Source organism: Diadema setosum, chromosome 1, assembly GCF_964275005.1.
Source record: "Diadema setosum chromosome 1, eeDiaSeto1, whole genome shotgun sequence".
NCBI classification, from domain to species: Eukaryota; Metazoa; Echinodermata; class Echinoidea; order Diadematoida; family Diadematidae; genus Diadema; species Diadema setosum.
In genome coordinates, this window is record NC_092685.1 from 44207208 (window position 1) to 44225587 (window position 18380).

The 18380-nt window shown below is 38.5% G+C and overlaps 1 protein-coding gene across 1 annotated transcript in view; it reads left to right on the top strand.

The window, feature by feature from the left end:
• Positions 1-18380, top strand: part of LOC140236389 (pecanex-like protein 1) — a 128475-nt gene that overhangs the window by 45969 nt on the left and 64126 nt on the right. Inside the window, exons 15-29 of the mRNA XM_072316328.1 lie at positions 2-179; positions 1120-1230; positions 2154-2245; positions 2965-3068; positions 4616-4724; positions 5306-5398; positions 6120-6270; positions 6745-6880; positions 7383-7575; positions 8292-8400; positions 9412-9541; positions 10141-10199; positions 10907-11122; positions 12065-12124; positions 13018-13211. Coding sequence (XP_072172429.1) covers positions 2-179; positions 1120-1230; positions 2154-2245; positions 2965-3068; positions 4616-4724; positions 5306-5398; positions 6120-6270; positions 6745-6880; positions 7383-7575; positions 8292-8400; positions 9412-9541; positions 10141-10199; positions 10907-11122; positions 12065-12124; positions 13018-13211 — 1935 coding nt within the window. The remainder of the gene's footprint in view (position 1; positions 180-1119; positions 1231-2153; positions 2246-2964; positions 3069-4615; positions 4725-5305; positions 5399-6119; positions 6271-6744; positions 6881-7382; positions 7576-8291; positions 8401-9411; positions 9542-10140; positions 10200-10906; positions 11123-12064; positions 12125-13017; positions 13212-18380) is intronic.

The window sequence follows — 18380 nt, forward strand, 5'->3', positions numbered from 1 at the left end:
GGGGCACAATCCCGTGATAGCGTACAGCAGACCCCTCTACTTCTGCCTCTGCTGCAGCCTCATCCTCCTCCTAGACTACTGCAGTACCCAGCCCAATCTCTACGACCGGATGTTTGACATCTACGGCTTCCCCTTCACGAGTCAGGCACTCCTCCTCTTTGCAAGGGATCTCCTCATAGGTGGGTCAAAGGTCATGGTTGCAGAGGTGCCAATTTAGTGTGTGAATGCTTTTACAATATTAAGCATTTTTTTCTTCATCAAAATTAAGAAAGTTTTTATAATGAAAATGTGATATATTCTTCTCGTTTTTTTTTTTTTTTTTTTTTTTTTTTTTTTTTTTTTTTTTGCATTCCAAGTATTCTGAAGACGTATGCTGAAAAAATAGCCCTTAAGTTTTCCAGTGAGGTGATGAATGGCCAAATCACTTCCTGTGGGGGTTCATTAAATCTGTGTGAATGTTTTTGTTTGTCGCTTGCAGTAAAGAGGAAAAACTGATATCTGCCAGAACAGGGATTTTGCCTGCTGTTATTTTGACTTTAAATCAGATGATATTTTGATGTTTCATATGGAAAATAATGAAGTTTCTCTCTGTCTTTGTCACCCACTTACTACTTTAAAGGGATGGTACAGTATTGGTGGAGATGAGAACTGAGCTTTTAACTTTTTGCGAGAAACCAAGAAAACCCTTATGAAATGGTACAGAGCATACCATTTTAAGACGAATACAAAGTTTATTTAGTGAAAATCGGGTTTGGAATGACTAAAACATCCAAAAACAAAGTAAAACAAAACGATCGTAATAAAAAGTGGGTCCCACACTTTATAGAATCGCTCTGTTTTGGATATCTCAGCCATTTCAAAACCAGTTTTCATCAAATAAATGTTGAATTCCTCAAGGAATTACATGCTCTTTTATATTTCATAAGAGATTTCTCATTATCTCACCTAAAAATTTTAGAAACCTGAAATTAGGTCTCAACCTAAACTATATGATCCCTTTAACATTATTTCATGTAAAAGGGATGAAGTTTGCCGTAATTTTCTCTATCTCTCTATCTCACTCTCGCTGTTATCAACTTAATGCTTAACTATTATTTCCATTTATCTTTGTCTTGGCAGTGTTCGTCCTATTCTTTCCACTGGTCTTCCTGGTAGGGTTGCTTCCTCAGTGCAATACGTTCGTCATGTATCTGCTGGAGACGATAGACATTCACATATTTGGCGGCAGTGGTAAGTGGCCACGTCAGATTACAGTTGTCCCTGCCAGGATACTGTATTTGCCATATGTTTAGCGAGTCTAAGTTTTCGCGAATCCGGACTTTCCAACAATTTTGCAAATGGTTAAATTTGCAATCGTGGAGTCCTGTACTGAATGGAAAAATTAGTATATGCATATGTCACAATCATATCGGGATCAGATCAGGATCAGAGTTCTTTAATTTCGCGAATAGCTCTTGACTTGCAAATTTCACGAAAATAAAACCCTCGCGAAATATTTGGTGTATACAGTACTCACAGATGTTTTTGTACTGTGGATCCAGCATCAGCTGTATGATATTACATGATATATTATCATCACCTCCTGTACAGGTATCATAAATTAAAGAATAGCGTAACACATTTGTGTGCAGCTGTGTAAAAATTATATGATATGTTATGACATTGATGTACTCTCACATGAAATTTCAATAATGCTGTATGTTATGACATTAATGCGTACGTGTATGAAATCGTGATATATTATAATGATGTGTTTTTTTATGAGCAAGCATGTACTATGTAATACATCAATGCATTTGTCAGCAGTTGTGCATAATTTTGTGATACACTTGTATATGCCCTTGAATTATTAATCTGATGCAGAGTTTTACAGTTGTAGGGACCAAGAACATTTACCTGTATAATAGCTATCATTACGCAAATTTTTCATGGAATTTTTTGTCGGTGATTTCATTATCTAAGGTGATAACAGTCACAAACTTGGCTGATCAGCAATATTCCCCCTTCAGCGCATCCACAGTGGCAATACACAGTGTATATCTATTTTATGAGCCAAATTTGAGGTCAATATTTTCCTTGTGATGGTTATTTCTTCATATTTTCAGATTCATATGCTCATATTTTTTATTTTGATTTTATCATCTCCTCTTCAGGTACCACTGGTCTAGGTGCTGCTGCCTATACAGTGTTGCGTAGTGTAATAGCTGTACTGATTCTATGCGGGTTTGCCTATGGTGGCCTTCAGGTGAAAAAATATTTCTGAAAATTTTTCAAAGCTAGCTATAAGAACAGTACATAGTTGTTTTAGATAAGAAATTCTAATGTAAAGGCAAACATTGAGATTGCCAACATTGCAAGTGTTTATTTTTGTGCTCTAGGCAATGAACTACACTTGAATAGTATAGAATGGAGACTCTAAAATTTTGTCATCTCTGTGTCAAAAATCTCTGGTGATTGGAATGTATTGGAGTGAGATTGTGAATGAACAAGGAGGCATGAGAAGAACAGAGGACACTGCATTTTAGATTTTAGCATGTTACTTATGTAGAATGAGAAAAATCTTTATATTGTATGAATATTCATTTGATTGAACACATTTATCATGAGCATGTCCCTTGTGGCAAGAGTCCAGTGCCTGCTAAAGGGCCATGAAAAGCTATAGAGTTCTCTGTATGCTGTCTGATGTCATCTCGGCCTAAATTTTGATTTTCTGACCACGATGAATATGCTGCAATCCAAGGATTAGAATCTTTACCTAGATAATTTTGTAGTGTTAGACATTTTGTTGTTGTTTTTTTCACTCATTTGCAAGTTTTATAATAGTGTCTATGGTGTAATGTTAAACAATTCTTGGGATGCAGGGCAAAAATCATGCTGCGACCTGTTAAATCCCTCGTGGACTACACTTCAGTGTATGAAATATCACTGGGTGTTCTCATACTTGTCATTCTCTGGTCCCGGCAGGATGCGGCATCATCCCAGCACGTCTTGTTCTCCGTGTTCTGCGGTCTGGCGGTGGCCCTCAGCTACCATCTCAGCCGAAGTGCCTCCAATCCCGGTGTGGTCTGGTGAGTCAGGCTTTGCCATCTTCCCCTTACCCATGATCGGTAGAATGCTTTCATGCTCCCTTTTTAGCTGACCCCTTGAGCTAAGCGACTGCCAGTCTGTGGAGACCACTTACATCTGATTTCCCTTCAAACAGTTTAACACACAATTGGACCTGTGTGGCAAGCACCTCCACCAGTGATGATTACTTTCCTGTTCTTCTAAAATGTTCTCTGTAGAAAAGACATATAGAATTATTCTGTAAAACCAGAAATTTTTTGCATGCATGAGACTTGTGCAAATTTCACAAGGAGCCAAAATTTGTGAAGGTAAAATGCACGCAAAAGGTTTTGTCTACACAATGCATTGAATGCCAGTGGCAGTTCAAGAAGTTTCATGCCGTAAAAATGGCCATCGGCTCCAATTACAAAAGTGCAACTTCCCTTTTGGCCAGAGTCCAGAAAGCTTGATTTTAGTGGGAGGATTGGAAGTTCACCTTAAGCAGGAGAAATTAGACTTGAAGCTGGAGAGCGGGAGTTGAAGTCTCTGTTGCTGTTGTTGCAGATGTTATGAATATATAAATGGGTTCCCAGAAACCAATGTGATGAGAAGCTTCTAGAGAAAGAGATGCACAAATGGTGCTGGAGAAATAAAGTAAGGTTTTGTTGATTACTCCTAATTGTTTGATGGTGATATGGCTTCATTATTGTTGAGTGTCACAAAAATTATGCGTATGCAGTTGATCATCACCATCTCCTCTGTGAGGTAGTAACAAGGGTAGACTTCAGTATCAACAAAAGGAATACAATATGTGACCGTGCACCTCAAAACGAACATAAAGTCGCACACATTGATTTTGCGTGAGGACTGAAAATAAGTGAAATTGGTCAACCTAGCTGAACTTTACTTTTTCATATTTTCTGAAAGAGCGGGTCTTCTTGTACATCATGCTAAAATTTGGTATCATAAAACGGGCAGAAAAGTGTGTTTTTTAGCAGTTTATCTCGAACATTTTTGGTAGAATAGTGTGATTAGGTGTGTCTTTAGAATCCTTTTTCATTTCTGAAAAACCTTGTCCACACTCTTCACTTTCAACTCTAATAACTTTTGAAACGATAGTGCTACTGCTTTGAAAGTTGGCGTTAATTAATGACAGAATGTGTTAATGAGGCATGTTTAATTTCAGTTTAATCTGATAATCCCTTCATTGTAGTTACTCTGGTGGTTTACTTCCTGTTTTTTGTCCCATTCATCGCACAGCCAGCACGGTTTGGTAAAGATTAAGCGCTTGAATAGACACTGTACTTCAGAGCCTCTTTTCTCAGTTCGCACTTTTCCTGAGTTTGCGTTTTCTTTGCAATATTTAGATAGGTTAGGAGAGTCTATTTGATTTGAGTTATACATCATTTTAAAGCTTAAAGTCAGCTCTTTCAGGATATGGTCTTAACTAAAAATCCATGTCTGGCGACTTTTTGTTTGTTTTGAGGTGCAGGGTCACATATATGCCTTGAGGTGTGGATGGAGAGTGCAGTCATCCTAAACTGTAATTGTCTTATATGTCCACCTCCAGGTCCATCATCAAGGAGCATGTGATGCCGGAGGACCAGGGAGGGAGCACCGAGGACGTGGAGGAGGAGTCCATCAGGGACCCTCTTCCGGAGAAGCTCAAGAAGTCTGTGGTGAGTGGCTCACTCCCCCGCATCCATCTGAAATTCTCCCCCTTTTTTTCTTCCATCTCATTCCACCTTTTGTTTGGCTCTCAGATGGAAGAAGGTAGGAAGAGGGATGGATATGAGATATAACACCGGAAGAGGAGAGCCATGCGTACCCTCATCCTCACAATGTCACCGATTCTGCTCCTCCACATGTTTAGGAACCATCTGATACGTTGTACAGTTTTTCCAGCCTAAAGAATTTATGCTGTCGCATTCTTCACACATGGCAGAGACATTTTCTATGTCAGATTGCGATCAACAAAGTTGTCACTGAGAATACTATACAATATACTGTTCTTATGTGAACATACGAGACTTATAGAGTCACTGTCTTTTCTTTGCTCCTATTGTGCAAACATGAATGATAAGGCAGTATGTACACTTTAACATGTAAAAGTCTCAGAAAGCTAGTTCAATAGAAAAGATTTGAAGTCTTGATGAAAATAGAGCCTTCCACATCGGGAAATATGTAAGATATCAGTTCGTAAGATGTAATTTCAATTCAAGTTGACTTAGCCCTTTTGCCCTTTGTTCACGTTCTGCAGAGCGAGCGTCTGCAGTCAGACCTGATTGTGTGCCTTGTGATGGTAGCGTTTGTCACCGCCCTCCATGTCAGTACTGTCTTCACCGAGCTGCAGGTAAGCGGGGCTAGAATAACTTCTCCTGTGATAATGGGATGGCAATAGGGTCATGCATTCAGTGTTGAAATACTAAGGCGATGCAACCCCCTCATTTTCTGGAGCTGTGTTGTGGTTGTGCCGTCAATACATATGGCAACATGTGATTTGTGCAAGGAGCAATGATTAATTGCTTCAGAATAAATCTGCTGTCTGCACAGTTACATATTTTCTCTTCCAAGCAATCTAAGAGAGCTGTTTTGATAGTCATGCCATTTCCCTTTGTGGTAGTCATGAATTACTCAAACACTGATTAAATGGTGTATATTGACATTGATGAAGGGCAAATCATCAATTAGTTGCTATGTCTGGGGATTCAATGTACTTTTTGAATGCCTAATGCAAACTTCAGGTTGGGTGGTGGGGCTAATGAGCGACAGTGGTAGTTTCTTGCAAACATTTCTTGCCCAGCAGGTGCCATTAACATAAAGACCATTGACTTCTTTACGGTGTATTGACACAAACTATATTGATATAACCTGTCTGGACATAGTTTCTTCAACAGCCCGGAAGTTTAGAAGAGTAACCTCGGTAGGATGCAAATAATATGTTGGGAGCTTTTGTGACTTGCAATGGTAATAAGCCAAGGACATCATCATCAGAGATCGTAGATTATTCAAAGCAGTAGTGGAACTCATCTAACACCTTCTCCCCCCTCTCCCTATTCCCTACTCCCCTCCAGCCGGACCTCAGCCACGTGCTGTTCATCATTGCCATTGTAGTAGGCTTCCTCCTCCACTACATCCTGCCCCAGCTCAGGAAGGAGCTCCCCTTCGCCGCCTTCTCCCAGCCGCTGCTCAAGAGCCGCGAGTACCACCAGTTTGAAGTCAGAGGTAAGGCAGCATGCAACTTATTCCATGCACAAGTCTGAGTGCATTAGCAGAAATCGCATGCATGATGTAACTCTTGGATTGTTTGACCCACAAGGTGCAGCCGAGTGGGTTTAGATTTACATTGTATTTCTATTGTAGTTAGCGCATGCACACTAGTCCTGTTGATGCACAAAAAGATATGCATCATCTGTTTTATAAAATGGCAAACAAGTTTTGGCCAAAACTATTTTTTTTAATCATATAGTTAAGTTATAGCTTAATTGTATGTTTGTTGCCAGGTGTTGCTGAAATTGTTTAAAAGCTATTGTCCATTTATACTAAATAAGGACCTGTCGGACATGTGCCTATAGGCTGATAGCAAATAAAAACAACAAAAACTTGATGTCAAACGTGGCCAACCCGACACCTGGCTACAGCTAGACATGGCTGTTTGAGAAACAATTTCTATCATATGCTGGTCTCTCCTCGCCGTAGATGCAGCCAAGATCATGCTGTTTGAGAAGCTGTACGTGTGGCTGTGCTTCGCCGAGCGTCACATCCTCTATCCGTTGGTCTTCATCAGTGGTCTCACGACGTCAGGACCACGCATCGCAGAGGAGTTCACTCCATTGTAAGCTCTTAAGCTATTCTGTTACACTACTGTTACATCAACTTATGCCTGTTATTCTCCTACATACTTGCTCTCATTTTACAAACACGCCAAACACAACACTGAAACAAAACAAAAAACTTATGTCTGTGTCACTGTTTACAGAGTCAAAATAAATTCAAAATAAAAAGTGGTTTGGACATTTTATTATTATTGACATGGAATGTGTCATAGTGATGTGTTAAAGCAAAAGAATTGGAAGATTATAAAGAAGTTGTTTATTTATATTGACATATTTATGTATTTACATTTATTATTCATATTGGTTGTTATATGGAAATCCTGTCATTTGCAATTAATTCAGACTGATAATCATGCTCGAGGGTATAAAGCCACTTTACAAAGAACTAGTATGACTGCCATGAATTTTGCATTGCTTTATATGACAGTAGTCAACCCAGTGTTATATCTTGCAATACAGCACCATCATATCCATGCATCTTTTCATTCTTTGAACCCAAAGCGGTGGCGCCGTTCTGATCAGCGTGTGCGGCCTGAAGCTGCTGCGTGGAGCCTTCGCTGACACGGCCCGTCAGTACCCCATCCTTGCCTTCACTGCTCTCTTCTTCAAGTACGACTTCAATTTTGGGTCCACCACCTACCTGACGGATTACTTTGTCATCCATTACTTCATCATGTCCATCCTACTGTCAAAGGTAAATACATGGACATGTGAAAGCTGTTACTTTTTTCATACATGTATTTTCATGAAGTAGGGGAGCACAGACCTTTGTTCGCTCCATCACTTTAATGTGCAAGGCAATCTTTTTGCATGCTGTTAAATCGCGACCCAACGGTGATTCGCGAAATTCAAGAACATTCGGGAAAATATCAGCTTTTACAGTACCATCTACATATGATTGCCACTTATGTCTTATTGCTTGATATGGAGATATGAAGCTGCCTTATGCAAAGAAATGTTATGAAGTGAAACAGTGTCATAAAACAATATCAAAGGATTAATGTCTATCCTGAGGTAGAATAAGGATGTTCCATCAGTGAAACATGCGGTAATGATTGTTCGGTTCGTCACAGTTTGTTCAGATTTGTCAAGACAAATCGAGTGAAATGTTTCCATTTGAAAAGGTAAATTTACCCCGTATCATCTCTGTCATTTGGCATGGAGAAAATTTGCCGTAGACATGATCAAATATGATGTAAACAGCGAAAATTAGATTTCTAGTAATGACAAATTGGCATTGTATGAGGAACCCAAACATGTAAAATACATTTGTATGTACATGGAAGGCATTGTCAAGGAGTCACAGCTACTTGTACATACAGGACTATTATATGGGATGCATGCCCTCTTTCCATATCGTATGTAGAATGGGTGAATTTAACCAGAGTTTTTTTGTTTCCTTTTCCCCAGATTTACGAGTGGCTGCTGAAGCTGAAGTTTGTGTTCACCTACATCGCCCCCTGGCAGATCACGTGGGGATCAGCGTTCCATGCCTTTGCCCAGCCCCTCAGTGCTCCACGTATCCTTTTTCCTCTTCTTTTTTTTTTTTTTTTTTTTTTTTTTTTGGTCATCATCTTCGTTAGTGTTGTAGTGCAAGAATTCACGACAGATATAGAAAGCAGTTTTTGTGGGATCTTCATAAAGATTGTCTTTTTTTTTCCAGTAAAAATTGTAAAATTTTGGATCTGCAGTCAGGCCACTTAGATGAGCTTGAAAGTTTGTCTCCTTGGGCTTGATTCAATAGATAGTTTGCAAATTATAAAAGGTACAATGATTGTATGATACCATGGCCATGGACTGTTAGTCCACTGATTAACATGCAAAGATATTGCCTCCTGCAACACAAGTGCAATTATGTATCGGCTCCAAGGTGGGAGATTGCTGATTTTGCTTCATAAAGAAGGGAGTAGTACTTTATTCTCATTCTGTCTTTGATACCCCATTCATACAGGGCATTTAGAGCACTCCAGAAGTGCTCCTGAATCCCTCTAAACACTTTGTGTGAATGGACACTTGGTCCCTGGAGCGCTCTACAGTTATGCCCCTTCTATAGGTTTGGTTCAGGAATGCTCCTGAAGCAGTCTAAACTCTGTCAAAATGGTCACCAACATTTAAAGCACTTTGGAGGTGGTATGTGGCATGCGCTATGCATAAACTTTATATACTAGAAGTTCCTGTACACACAAAGGTCACTGTGATAATTATATTCTCCTCTTAGCCTCATCCCCAGTGGTCTCAGCGAGCAGTGATTCTCTGTATGAACAAACTCAGAAGGGCATATTAAATTTGAAACACTTCTGTAGTGCTCCTGGGCCCAACTTTGTGTGTAAATGGGGTATGTACGTTTTCTGACAAATCGCAGGTTGCAAAATATTGTGCTTGCAAAATCTATGGTTGTATACAGTGGTAGTTTCTGTATGATAATTTTTCAGCTCAAATACCTTTCAAATAGATGCATCACCTTTATTCCACTGAAGTCACAAATCTGATAGGAAGCGTGATGATCCTTAATAAGAACATAATCACTCAGACTCCGCCATGCTGTTTGTGCAGACTGCCATCTCTGCGTTTTTCTCCACCCCTCTCAACCCCATCCTCGGCAGTGCAATATTTATCACCTCCTATATCAGACCAATGAAGTTCTGGGAGAGAGACTACAAGTGAGTAACAGTACATTTGTTTGTTTGTATGTTTGTTTGTGCTTGTGTTTGCATGTGTGCAAATTCCCAAATAATGAAAATTGAGTAGATTTAATTTTTCTTATCCAGATAGAAAAGGAGTAAGTTCTTAAAACTTCCCCAATCCCCTTTTCCTTCTTTCAGATTCTTTTGTTAACTCTATAGTTCTCATTTTTTTTTTTACCCTTTTGTGATACAGAGGCTTTTACCCTTTTATTTTCAGAGCCTTTATTGCTAAGCCTTCAATTTGCAAAACCTTTTTGTTTGTATAATGGTCAATGCTCAAGCTTCCATTCGTAGAGCCCTCCAATTTTCAGAGCCATAAAAATCACTGGTTATCATGATGTGTCTTTTTTATCAATTCTTTGAGGGCATGACAGATCTTTTGTAGATTTAATGAGTCCGTTTCTTTCCCTGGTTAAGAACTTTGAGTGTATAAATTATGATGGAAGGGCTTCTGTGAAGAAGAAAAATGCGCTACACACTGTCAATGAAGAATGTAAAGATGTTTGATGCTAGTCTTTCCATTGACGAGCTATGCATGTTCATCTTACATATTTTTTATGTATCCCTTTGTGCAGTACCAAAAGAGTGGACCATTCCAACACCAAACTCTCCACTCAACTGGAGAAAAACCCAGGTAAGAGACTTTTTCCCCCAGGTTGTAGGTGCTCCTACTAGTGTGGATAAAATATCTTGGTGACAAGCCTGTTTTGTTTGTTTTAATAATCCATGTTGAAGTATTGACTACTGAGTTTGCATGTGAGCTATAGTTTTTATTAGTTAGTAACGTCTGAATGCAGTGAAATCATATAAAAATTGAGGCAAGTAAAATTTTATTGACTTCCTCAGCAGAAAAAAAAGAAGAAATCCATTGTAGAGCAATGCTTTATCTCCTAAGCAATTGCCCTGGATTAATTAGACCTTGTGGTGATAACAAAATGAATATGAATTTTTAGCAATACTAGGGAGTAGAGATACTTTCATTTGTAACTGGCAAACCTCATATACATATTTGATGTTGTGTGAAGAGGTTTAAATGATTGGTAAATTTCGTTTAAAAGCAAATTCCTTGATTCAGTCAACGTTTGATTTTACTCTCATGAGCTTTCGGCTACTGTTCTCTGCAGGCTTCAGTAGACTAGCGTTGACTCGCTGTAGATGAGGTGTTGGCAGTCATATTTTCATGCTTGTGGACTGTAATGCTACTTATACCCCACCTATGACAAGTCAGCACCAGTCCGATGGAGCCAGTAGAAACAATAGGCAAGAGCTCACGAGGGTAAAACCAAATCTTGATTGTGAATGAATGAAATACTGATACGTATCCAATTGCCTGCGACACAGGTGCAGATGACAACAACCTGAACTCCATCTTCTACGAGCACCTGACGCGCTCGCTGCAGGAGAGCCTGTGTGGGGACCTGGTGCTGGGCCGCTGGGGGAACGTGATGGCGGGCGACTGCTTCATCCTGGCCTCGGACTACCTCAACGCCCTGGTGCACGTCGTAGAGATGGGCCACGGCTTCCTCACATTCCAGCTGCGGGGCCTGGAGTTCAGGGGTCAGGGCACACCCTCTCTTTTGTGTTTTCTTGTAGTTTGTGGGTTGTTGGGGTTTTTGTTTGTTTGTTTGTTTTAAAAAGTTTTTTTTTTTTTTTTTTTAAAGACGGGGAGTTTGTTTGCTTCTATCACATTTTCTTATCTTATCCTGAAGATAATCAAAATTATGACTTCATGCCTCGTGGCTGTTTTGTACATTTTGCTGATATCATGTCTTTTATAAGAGTGAAATTGATGGGAATTAAGTAAATGGGTAAGCTAAGATATTTAGCAGTAAAGCTCAAACTAAATGGGGATGTAGATTTTTTTTTTCCTGTAAGATTTCATACATAGTATATATCTTTTTTGGTCACTTCAGTACAGTACTTTTTTGAGTCTGGATATTAAGTGTTTGTTCAAAGTACTTTCCTCACAGATTTTGCATACCTTTACCTAACTTGAAGTAATTATCCTTCATATTCCTGGGTTGTATCAGTTCAAGTGAAAGACTGCAAAGAGATGAGAATGAAGTTTGAATTGCTTTTTAAAGCTTAAGAGAATGCTTTTTAAAGAATTTTCATTCATCTGTGCATGAAAATTGATGTTCCCCTTAGCATTATCTTAAATGAGGGCACTTTCCGCAATGGTACATGCCAGCCACCCAAAATGCAATGAAAATACAAAATTAGAATTATGCAAAAGTCCATTTCTGATGTCTTGTCATCTTCATAGAGGTGTTAATGATTTATTATTTTAGTTTTATTTCCTTCCAAGTAGTAATACTCTAAAAAAATGGGGAAAAAATAAACAAAAGGAAACAATGTGCATAGAGTTGCCTGTGTTCTATGAGAAGCGGAATTCATTTCAGAAGTTGACATGACTTTGGAAAAAAAAAGAAACCCAGAAATTTCTCGTGAAATATGTCATTATTTAAACATTGAAATAATTTTTCTTGGTTTCTCTAGGAACCTACTGCCAGCAGCGAGAAGTGGAAGCCATCACTGAAGGTGTGGATGAGGATGATGGTGAGTTTTTTCCCGACTAATGATCTTGTGCTTAACATCTACTATTTGTGGGCTTCACGCACAGTTTAAATCATTTTATTTCATTTCTGTATTTGACCAATTGCTCTTTAAAATCATTACATGGAAATACTGGCGTTGTCACACAATAAATATCAAAACATTTAGACAACAAATAAAACTAAACAAAAAATAAATTAAATTAAAAAGTATCTCACTGGTATATCAAATTTTGTTGATGATGTGTGGTGTGGCTTTAGATAAGTACAAATTATGAATTATGAAGCAAATAGTATCTGGTACTCTTAAGTGAACAGAGATCCACGTTAGAAAAATTGTTTGACAAGTTGTTGAAAGTTATAATTAACATCAGTGCTTACGTATGATTGACTGATTTCAAACTATTGACAAGGTAACTGCAATGATTGCAGTCCTGTTGATGTAATGATCAGCAGGACTCTTTTTGCTGCATCATGACTACAAAGGGATTTCTGTCTGTAGGTGTAAGTTATGATGTAAATGCTGGTAATAATGATAGTACCATTTTGCTAGTGCTGTCAGTGCTACTGCTTTTGGCAGAATTGATGACTGACAGCAAAGAGAACAACACTTTGATTCCTAAAAAAAGTTTCAGCTATGACTTTTTATACATACACTATGTACATATTAAACATATTTAATATTCACATTGAATATGTTCACATATTTTCTGTATTGTATGTATGTGATGCATAAATGAATACATTGTAGATAGGAAAATAAAGACATACGTATATACATACAAACATCATATACATTTACATAAACAAACTTTCTTTTATACCTGCACTCGCAAGGCCCGTACAAACAAAGTGATATTAAAGATCTGTTTTAATTGCTGTATTGTGTGCTGACAGGGTGTTGCTGCTGTGAGCCTGGCCACCTGCCCCGCATGCTGTCCGCCAACGCCGCCTTCGGTCAGCGCTGGCTGTCCTGGCAAGTGACCGCCAGCAAGTACGTCCTCCTGGGCTACAGCATCTCCGACAACTGTGCATCATCCATGCTGCAAGTCTTTGACCTACGCAACATCCTCATTTCCTACTATGTGAAGGTGAGCGAGTCAAATCTCTCTCCATTTTTACCTCTGCCAAGGGAGGAGGTTATGTTTTCTTCAGCATTTGTTGGTTTGTTTTTCTGTGTGCAAAATAACTCAAAAAGTAGTGAATGGATTTGGATGAAACTTGCAGGAAAGATTGAGGATGACACAAGTGACATATGATTAAATTTTGGTAGTGATCCAGGAATTTTTGTTGATTTTATGAAGGATTTTTTATATTTTGGCGGGTAGGGTCAATGAACTTGGGGAGTTCAAGCTGCGCATTTTTGAGATTTTCATACGCACACTAAAGTGCGTGCTGTAGTTTCTGCTAGGGCGAGGCTTGCCGCGCAGCTGGAAGTTGATGACGTAACAAAAGGCTTCTGTATTGGGAAATCGGGCAACTTGCAGCATGCATACATATGGGTGGAAATCATTGATCTCTATGGAAGAACAAGATCAGTGGTAGAAATGAACTGCTTGGTGGAGGTCTGCACTCTCAGATTGTTTCTCTAGTTTCATGATGTGTTTGTTGTATGTATACATGCCTTCAAACATCCGTATACATGTATCTGCATGGTGGGAATACATACCCCTAAGGCCATCCAGAGCAAGTGCCAACAGAGGGTTCCTTGGGTTTCTGCCTAAGTTAGCGGATTTTTTAGTCTTAATTTTAGGCCTTCCAAAGTGTAAGAAATGTGTGAAATACGTACTATTGTATGTTAGCAGAGGTCCATATTTTTTGTATGTCCCGGTCTGGCAATACTTTTTGGTGATATGAAAGAGTTGGAATGTATAAAATATGGATAAAAGTCTTCAGGAATCTGTGTAATAATGGCAAAAATATCTTGCATGATTTATGCATTATTATGGAAGGCATTCAGTTTGTGTTTCAATTGCATGTGTGTATTATTTTGCGTGTGTGTGTATGTCTCTGGCTGTTTGCGTGTATGTATGTATGTGTGTGTGTGTCTCTGGCTGTTTTTGTGTGCGTGTGTGTGTCTGTGTGAAAACTAAAGGAAACAATATAAATACAATACTTCTCCTTCATTATTACTATAATTCAGTATCTAAATTGGCATATAAGCACAAAGAAGCAAATCTGTGGTTATATCCATACATTTCTATACTGCATGCAGATACAATGTAGGGAAGTGGCTAATTATTGTCCACTGAACTTGCCTGTTATACAATGTTAAGCTCTTTGTAAATTCATAATCACAATCTATAATGAACATCACACTACATCTTTTACTCAAGCGGCGTTATCATATCAAAAAATCAACGGTGATTATAGGTCTTAAATCCACATCCTTTGTTCAGTCAAACAGGAAGAATGGAAATAAGTCATTGCCATGTAGGAAATAAAATAAGAGATTAAATATGTAATGTGATATTTCTATTTATTTATTTATCTATTTTGTTGTTGTTGGTGTAATAAACCAGTGTGGCATTCTTGCAACTCATAACAGTTTCTAATGTTGATAATCAATGGGGGTGTGGAAATAGTGTAGAGTTTCATAGAAGTCAGGCTTTGTTTCGTAAGCAGCAGTCCTCTCACATAAAATGAGAGTATACTCTATTTGAAAGCAAAGAAACAGAAGCAACAGATAAGCAAGAAAAAAAAAGAAAGCAAAATCAGAGAAATATTGGAAGTCATGGGTGATATTAATATCTGTATGTCATTAATAAAGCATTTTGTGGAGGACAGTTGGGACTTGTCCTTGTCATGTGTGAGTGATGCTGCTTGTGTGGGAGTGTCTGCTATTCCCGAATTTAACAGCATGGAAAAATATTATCCCTGATCACGACATGAATGTGATGTGCATGTGTACATTTCTCTGTTCACTACTCTACTCCATGATTGCAAATTTTGCCACTTGCAAAAATTGTTGAGAAGTTCTGATTCCCTGGAAATTAGACTCTCTTGATACAGTATTCCTGTGTGTGGCATCTTCTAGAGGATCTTATCACATGCATACACGTTACATTTCTATTACATCGTCCATTAGCAGAGTTATTAATGTGATTCATCATCATACCCAGCAACAAACATAAATGGTATTCAATCCTACTGTACCTCACAAAATTGCTTGTAAATTAGCAATTTGCTACAATGAGTTTTGTTATAATAGTAGGAAACGTGAGACTTTTGATTGGCACCAACATATGATGTCATAACGAAGTTGCGGAAAACCTCTTCCATTTCCATCAGCACAAAGCATAGAGCAGTGTAGTAACAGTTTGTATACTTCCTATCAACAAGCACAAACATCATACATGATGTACAATGCCAGAGTTTTGGCATGTAAAGCCACAATCTCCCCTTTCAAATTTTGCCATTGTTCATCAGAAGGGGGAAACACTGTGTTTTATATTTAACCATTTGGTGATGTCACAAACGTTTCCTGAGCAACTCTTTCCCCACTTTGCGGTGCACAGTTGTAATACAGCATGGCATCTCCTAGCTACAAACACAGACTTCATACATGTTTAAATGTAGATTTCCATCTCTTGTCTTCTGTCCAAGGTCATGACCTGTCCTTTCAAATGCATCATCGTTTGTAGGAAGGCTGGCAGTATGATCTGTGCCTTTCTATGATGTCATTTCTATGATGTCATAATACGTGCTTCATTCACTGCTCCATTTTCCTCCAGCATGCCGCAGAGCATCAGAATGTGTGCCCCCATCTTTCCTGGCAACAACAACGAAGACAACAAAAATATGTCCACGCATGATGTAATGTGTAGCCATTGTGTGTGTCGAAATGACAGCGCATCCTTTCAAGATATGTGATCATTCACTCATTGGAAGGAAAGATGATCTTATTCTGTCATGCTATGATGTCATTCAAGGTCCTAACCCTTTAACACACTCCCCCGTATTCCAGCCCTCTATTCCTCGTCTTATCTCTTGTCATGTGTTGGCTTGGATACAGATATTTTTCCACATCAGATATTCTGCGAAATGTCTTTCATCTATTTGTTAAATTTAGAGTGTGACATCAAATCTCGTGAACCATTGCGTAGCTGGCTAAACTCGTTTAGTCGCGTGGCGTTATTCAACAAACAAAACAAAGATGTAAAATTCATGGCTTATACATGTGATACATATCGATTCATATTCATTTCATACTTCTATTGGAGCAGAATAAAGCCCAAATGTATACTGTAAAAAGCAGAAACATTCTTGGCAGGAAATTTGAAAATTGGAGTTTACCACCTTGTTTGTGGAATGAAACTTTTGCATTGTATAGCCACTGGCATTCAATGCATTGTGTAGACAAACACTTTCATGTGCAGTCTACTTTCGCAAATCTTGACTCCTCGCGAAATCCGTGAAAGTTTCATGCATGTGAACATTTCTGATTTTACACTATGTGGACTGAAGGAATGCAGCAATATTTGAAGAACACATCAGCGATGTTTGAGGAAAATCAGGCAATCTGTTGAAAAGTTCAGAATGTTAAAGTTTCAATGCCACCATTGCTCGATGAGAAGACTGCAATACATTGTATTTTGTAAGGTCATGCATGGACAGCAATGTAAAGAAAAAATATACAAAATTTAACATATCTTCACTTTTCTAGCATAATAAGAGAGCACTTGACTTACCTCTTTCAGAAAGCAGGGGGAATGGGATATTACTTTAAAACCAGAAATTTTCAAATTCCTTTTCATTTAGATTTGCAAAATTGCAATGCATGTGAAAGAACTCGTTTGCACTGTATATGCAAATGAAAAGGACATCGGCTCCAATTCGAGAAAATGTCATGCCGCAAATATTTCTTGATTCACCCTAAAATATGTCAGTAAGTAGTTGAGGGAACATGTACTTTTTGAAAAAAAAAAAAATTGTAAATACCTGGTGATGCTATCTTATTGGATGAGTGATAGTCATGTGACTTCAGCAATTGTTCCTTTTCTCTCAGGACTAGCAGAGTCAGATCTTCCTAACCTATCAATGTGCATGGATCATGTGCTTGTGATGCTAAGATCAGGATTTTTACCAAAATGCCAGACACACCGATTTGGAGAATGATCGGCGACCTTGTCTCACAATGTGAAATGTCACGACGATTACAAGACATCAGATATGCAACATTCTATTCTTTCTTTGTCTCTTTATTGTGAATGTGTGATTTGAGGAATCACTGACGCATACTACGATGACATCATGTCGGTTACACTAAAAATGTCCTCCGTGTGACCCCTTTGCTCGTCATACCTTCGATGTTTCCATGACACACCTGAGGAGAGCGTGTGATTGGTCAGAAGTCGTCTAGTTTTATTTGTAACGCGTGCATCGGATTTCATTTGTTAGCAGTCACATGCAATGTTATGCAATATCTATTTTGAAGACACAGGAACTTGTTCAGTCAAAAGGACAAACTTGCACTGTCTTGTAGTCTGAAAGCTTTTGTTCTTTTATTTTACTCTGAAAGATTTTTTCAAGGAGAAAAATGTCATGGGATGCAAACCTCTTTTGCAAGCCCATCCAATCTCTATTCAAGTTGATATGAGGATGGTCAAAAAGATAAAAAAGGATTGTCAAATGAAGATATCAAATCCCCTCTCAAATCTGCAATCTAGGTTTTATTCCCTTTTTTCATGCTTTGCCTATCTTGAAAGTCCTATGTATGATTACCTTTGTGAACCTTAGAGTTAGACAGCAATTAATGTTCTGGACAGTATTTTGCTGTATAATAGATGAGGCATCATCTTCTGCCCGGATGAATGTATTTTAGTTTCAGACCGACAATGCATTGCACATGTTTCATGCAACGACACAGGCAGTTGTCCCTAATAGCAACACTATATTATACTGTTCTGTGTGGCATATTGTGATATACATCACAACTTATTTTGGAGGTGAGGTTGTTGACTTTCATCAGTCAGCAAGAATTGCTGTCAAAAGTCAGTTTGATGCGCGACCACTGAAGGGGGCACTAATTTCCTTTGCTCTTTTGTAGGATGTCTTATACTTCCATATAGTAATAATTGTTTTAAACTGTCAACCAAGATTCGGCAGACCGTATCACCGACCAAGTAGAAGTTTTGTGGCTTTTGTTCCTCTTCCGCAAACCTATCTCGAGAGTTGGGCTGTAAAATGGTCAATTAAGAAAATATGACCTGTACTTCCTCTTTTGTGGACCAATGCAACCACATGTTGATTTTGCGGAT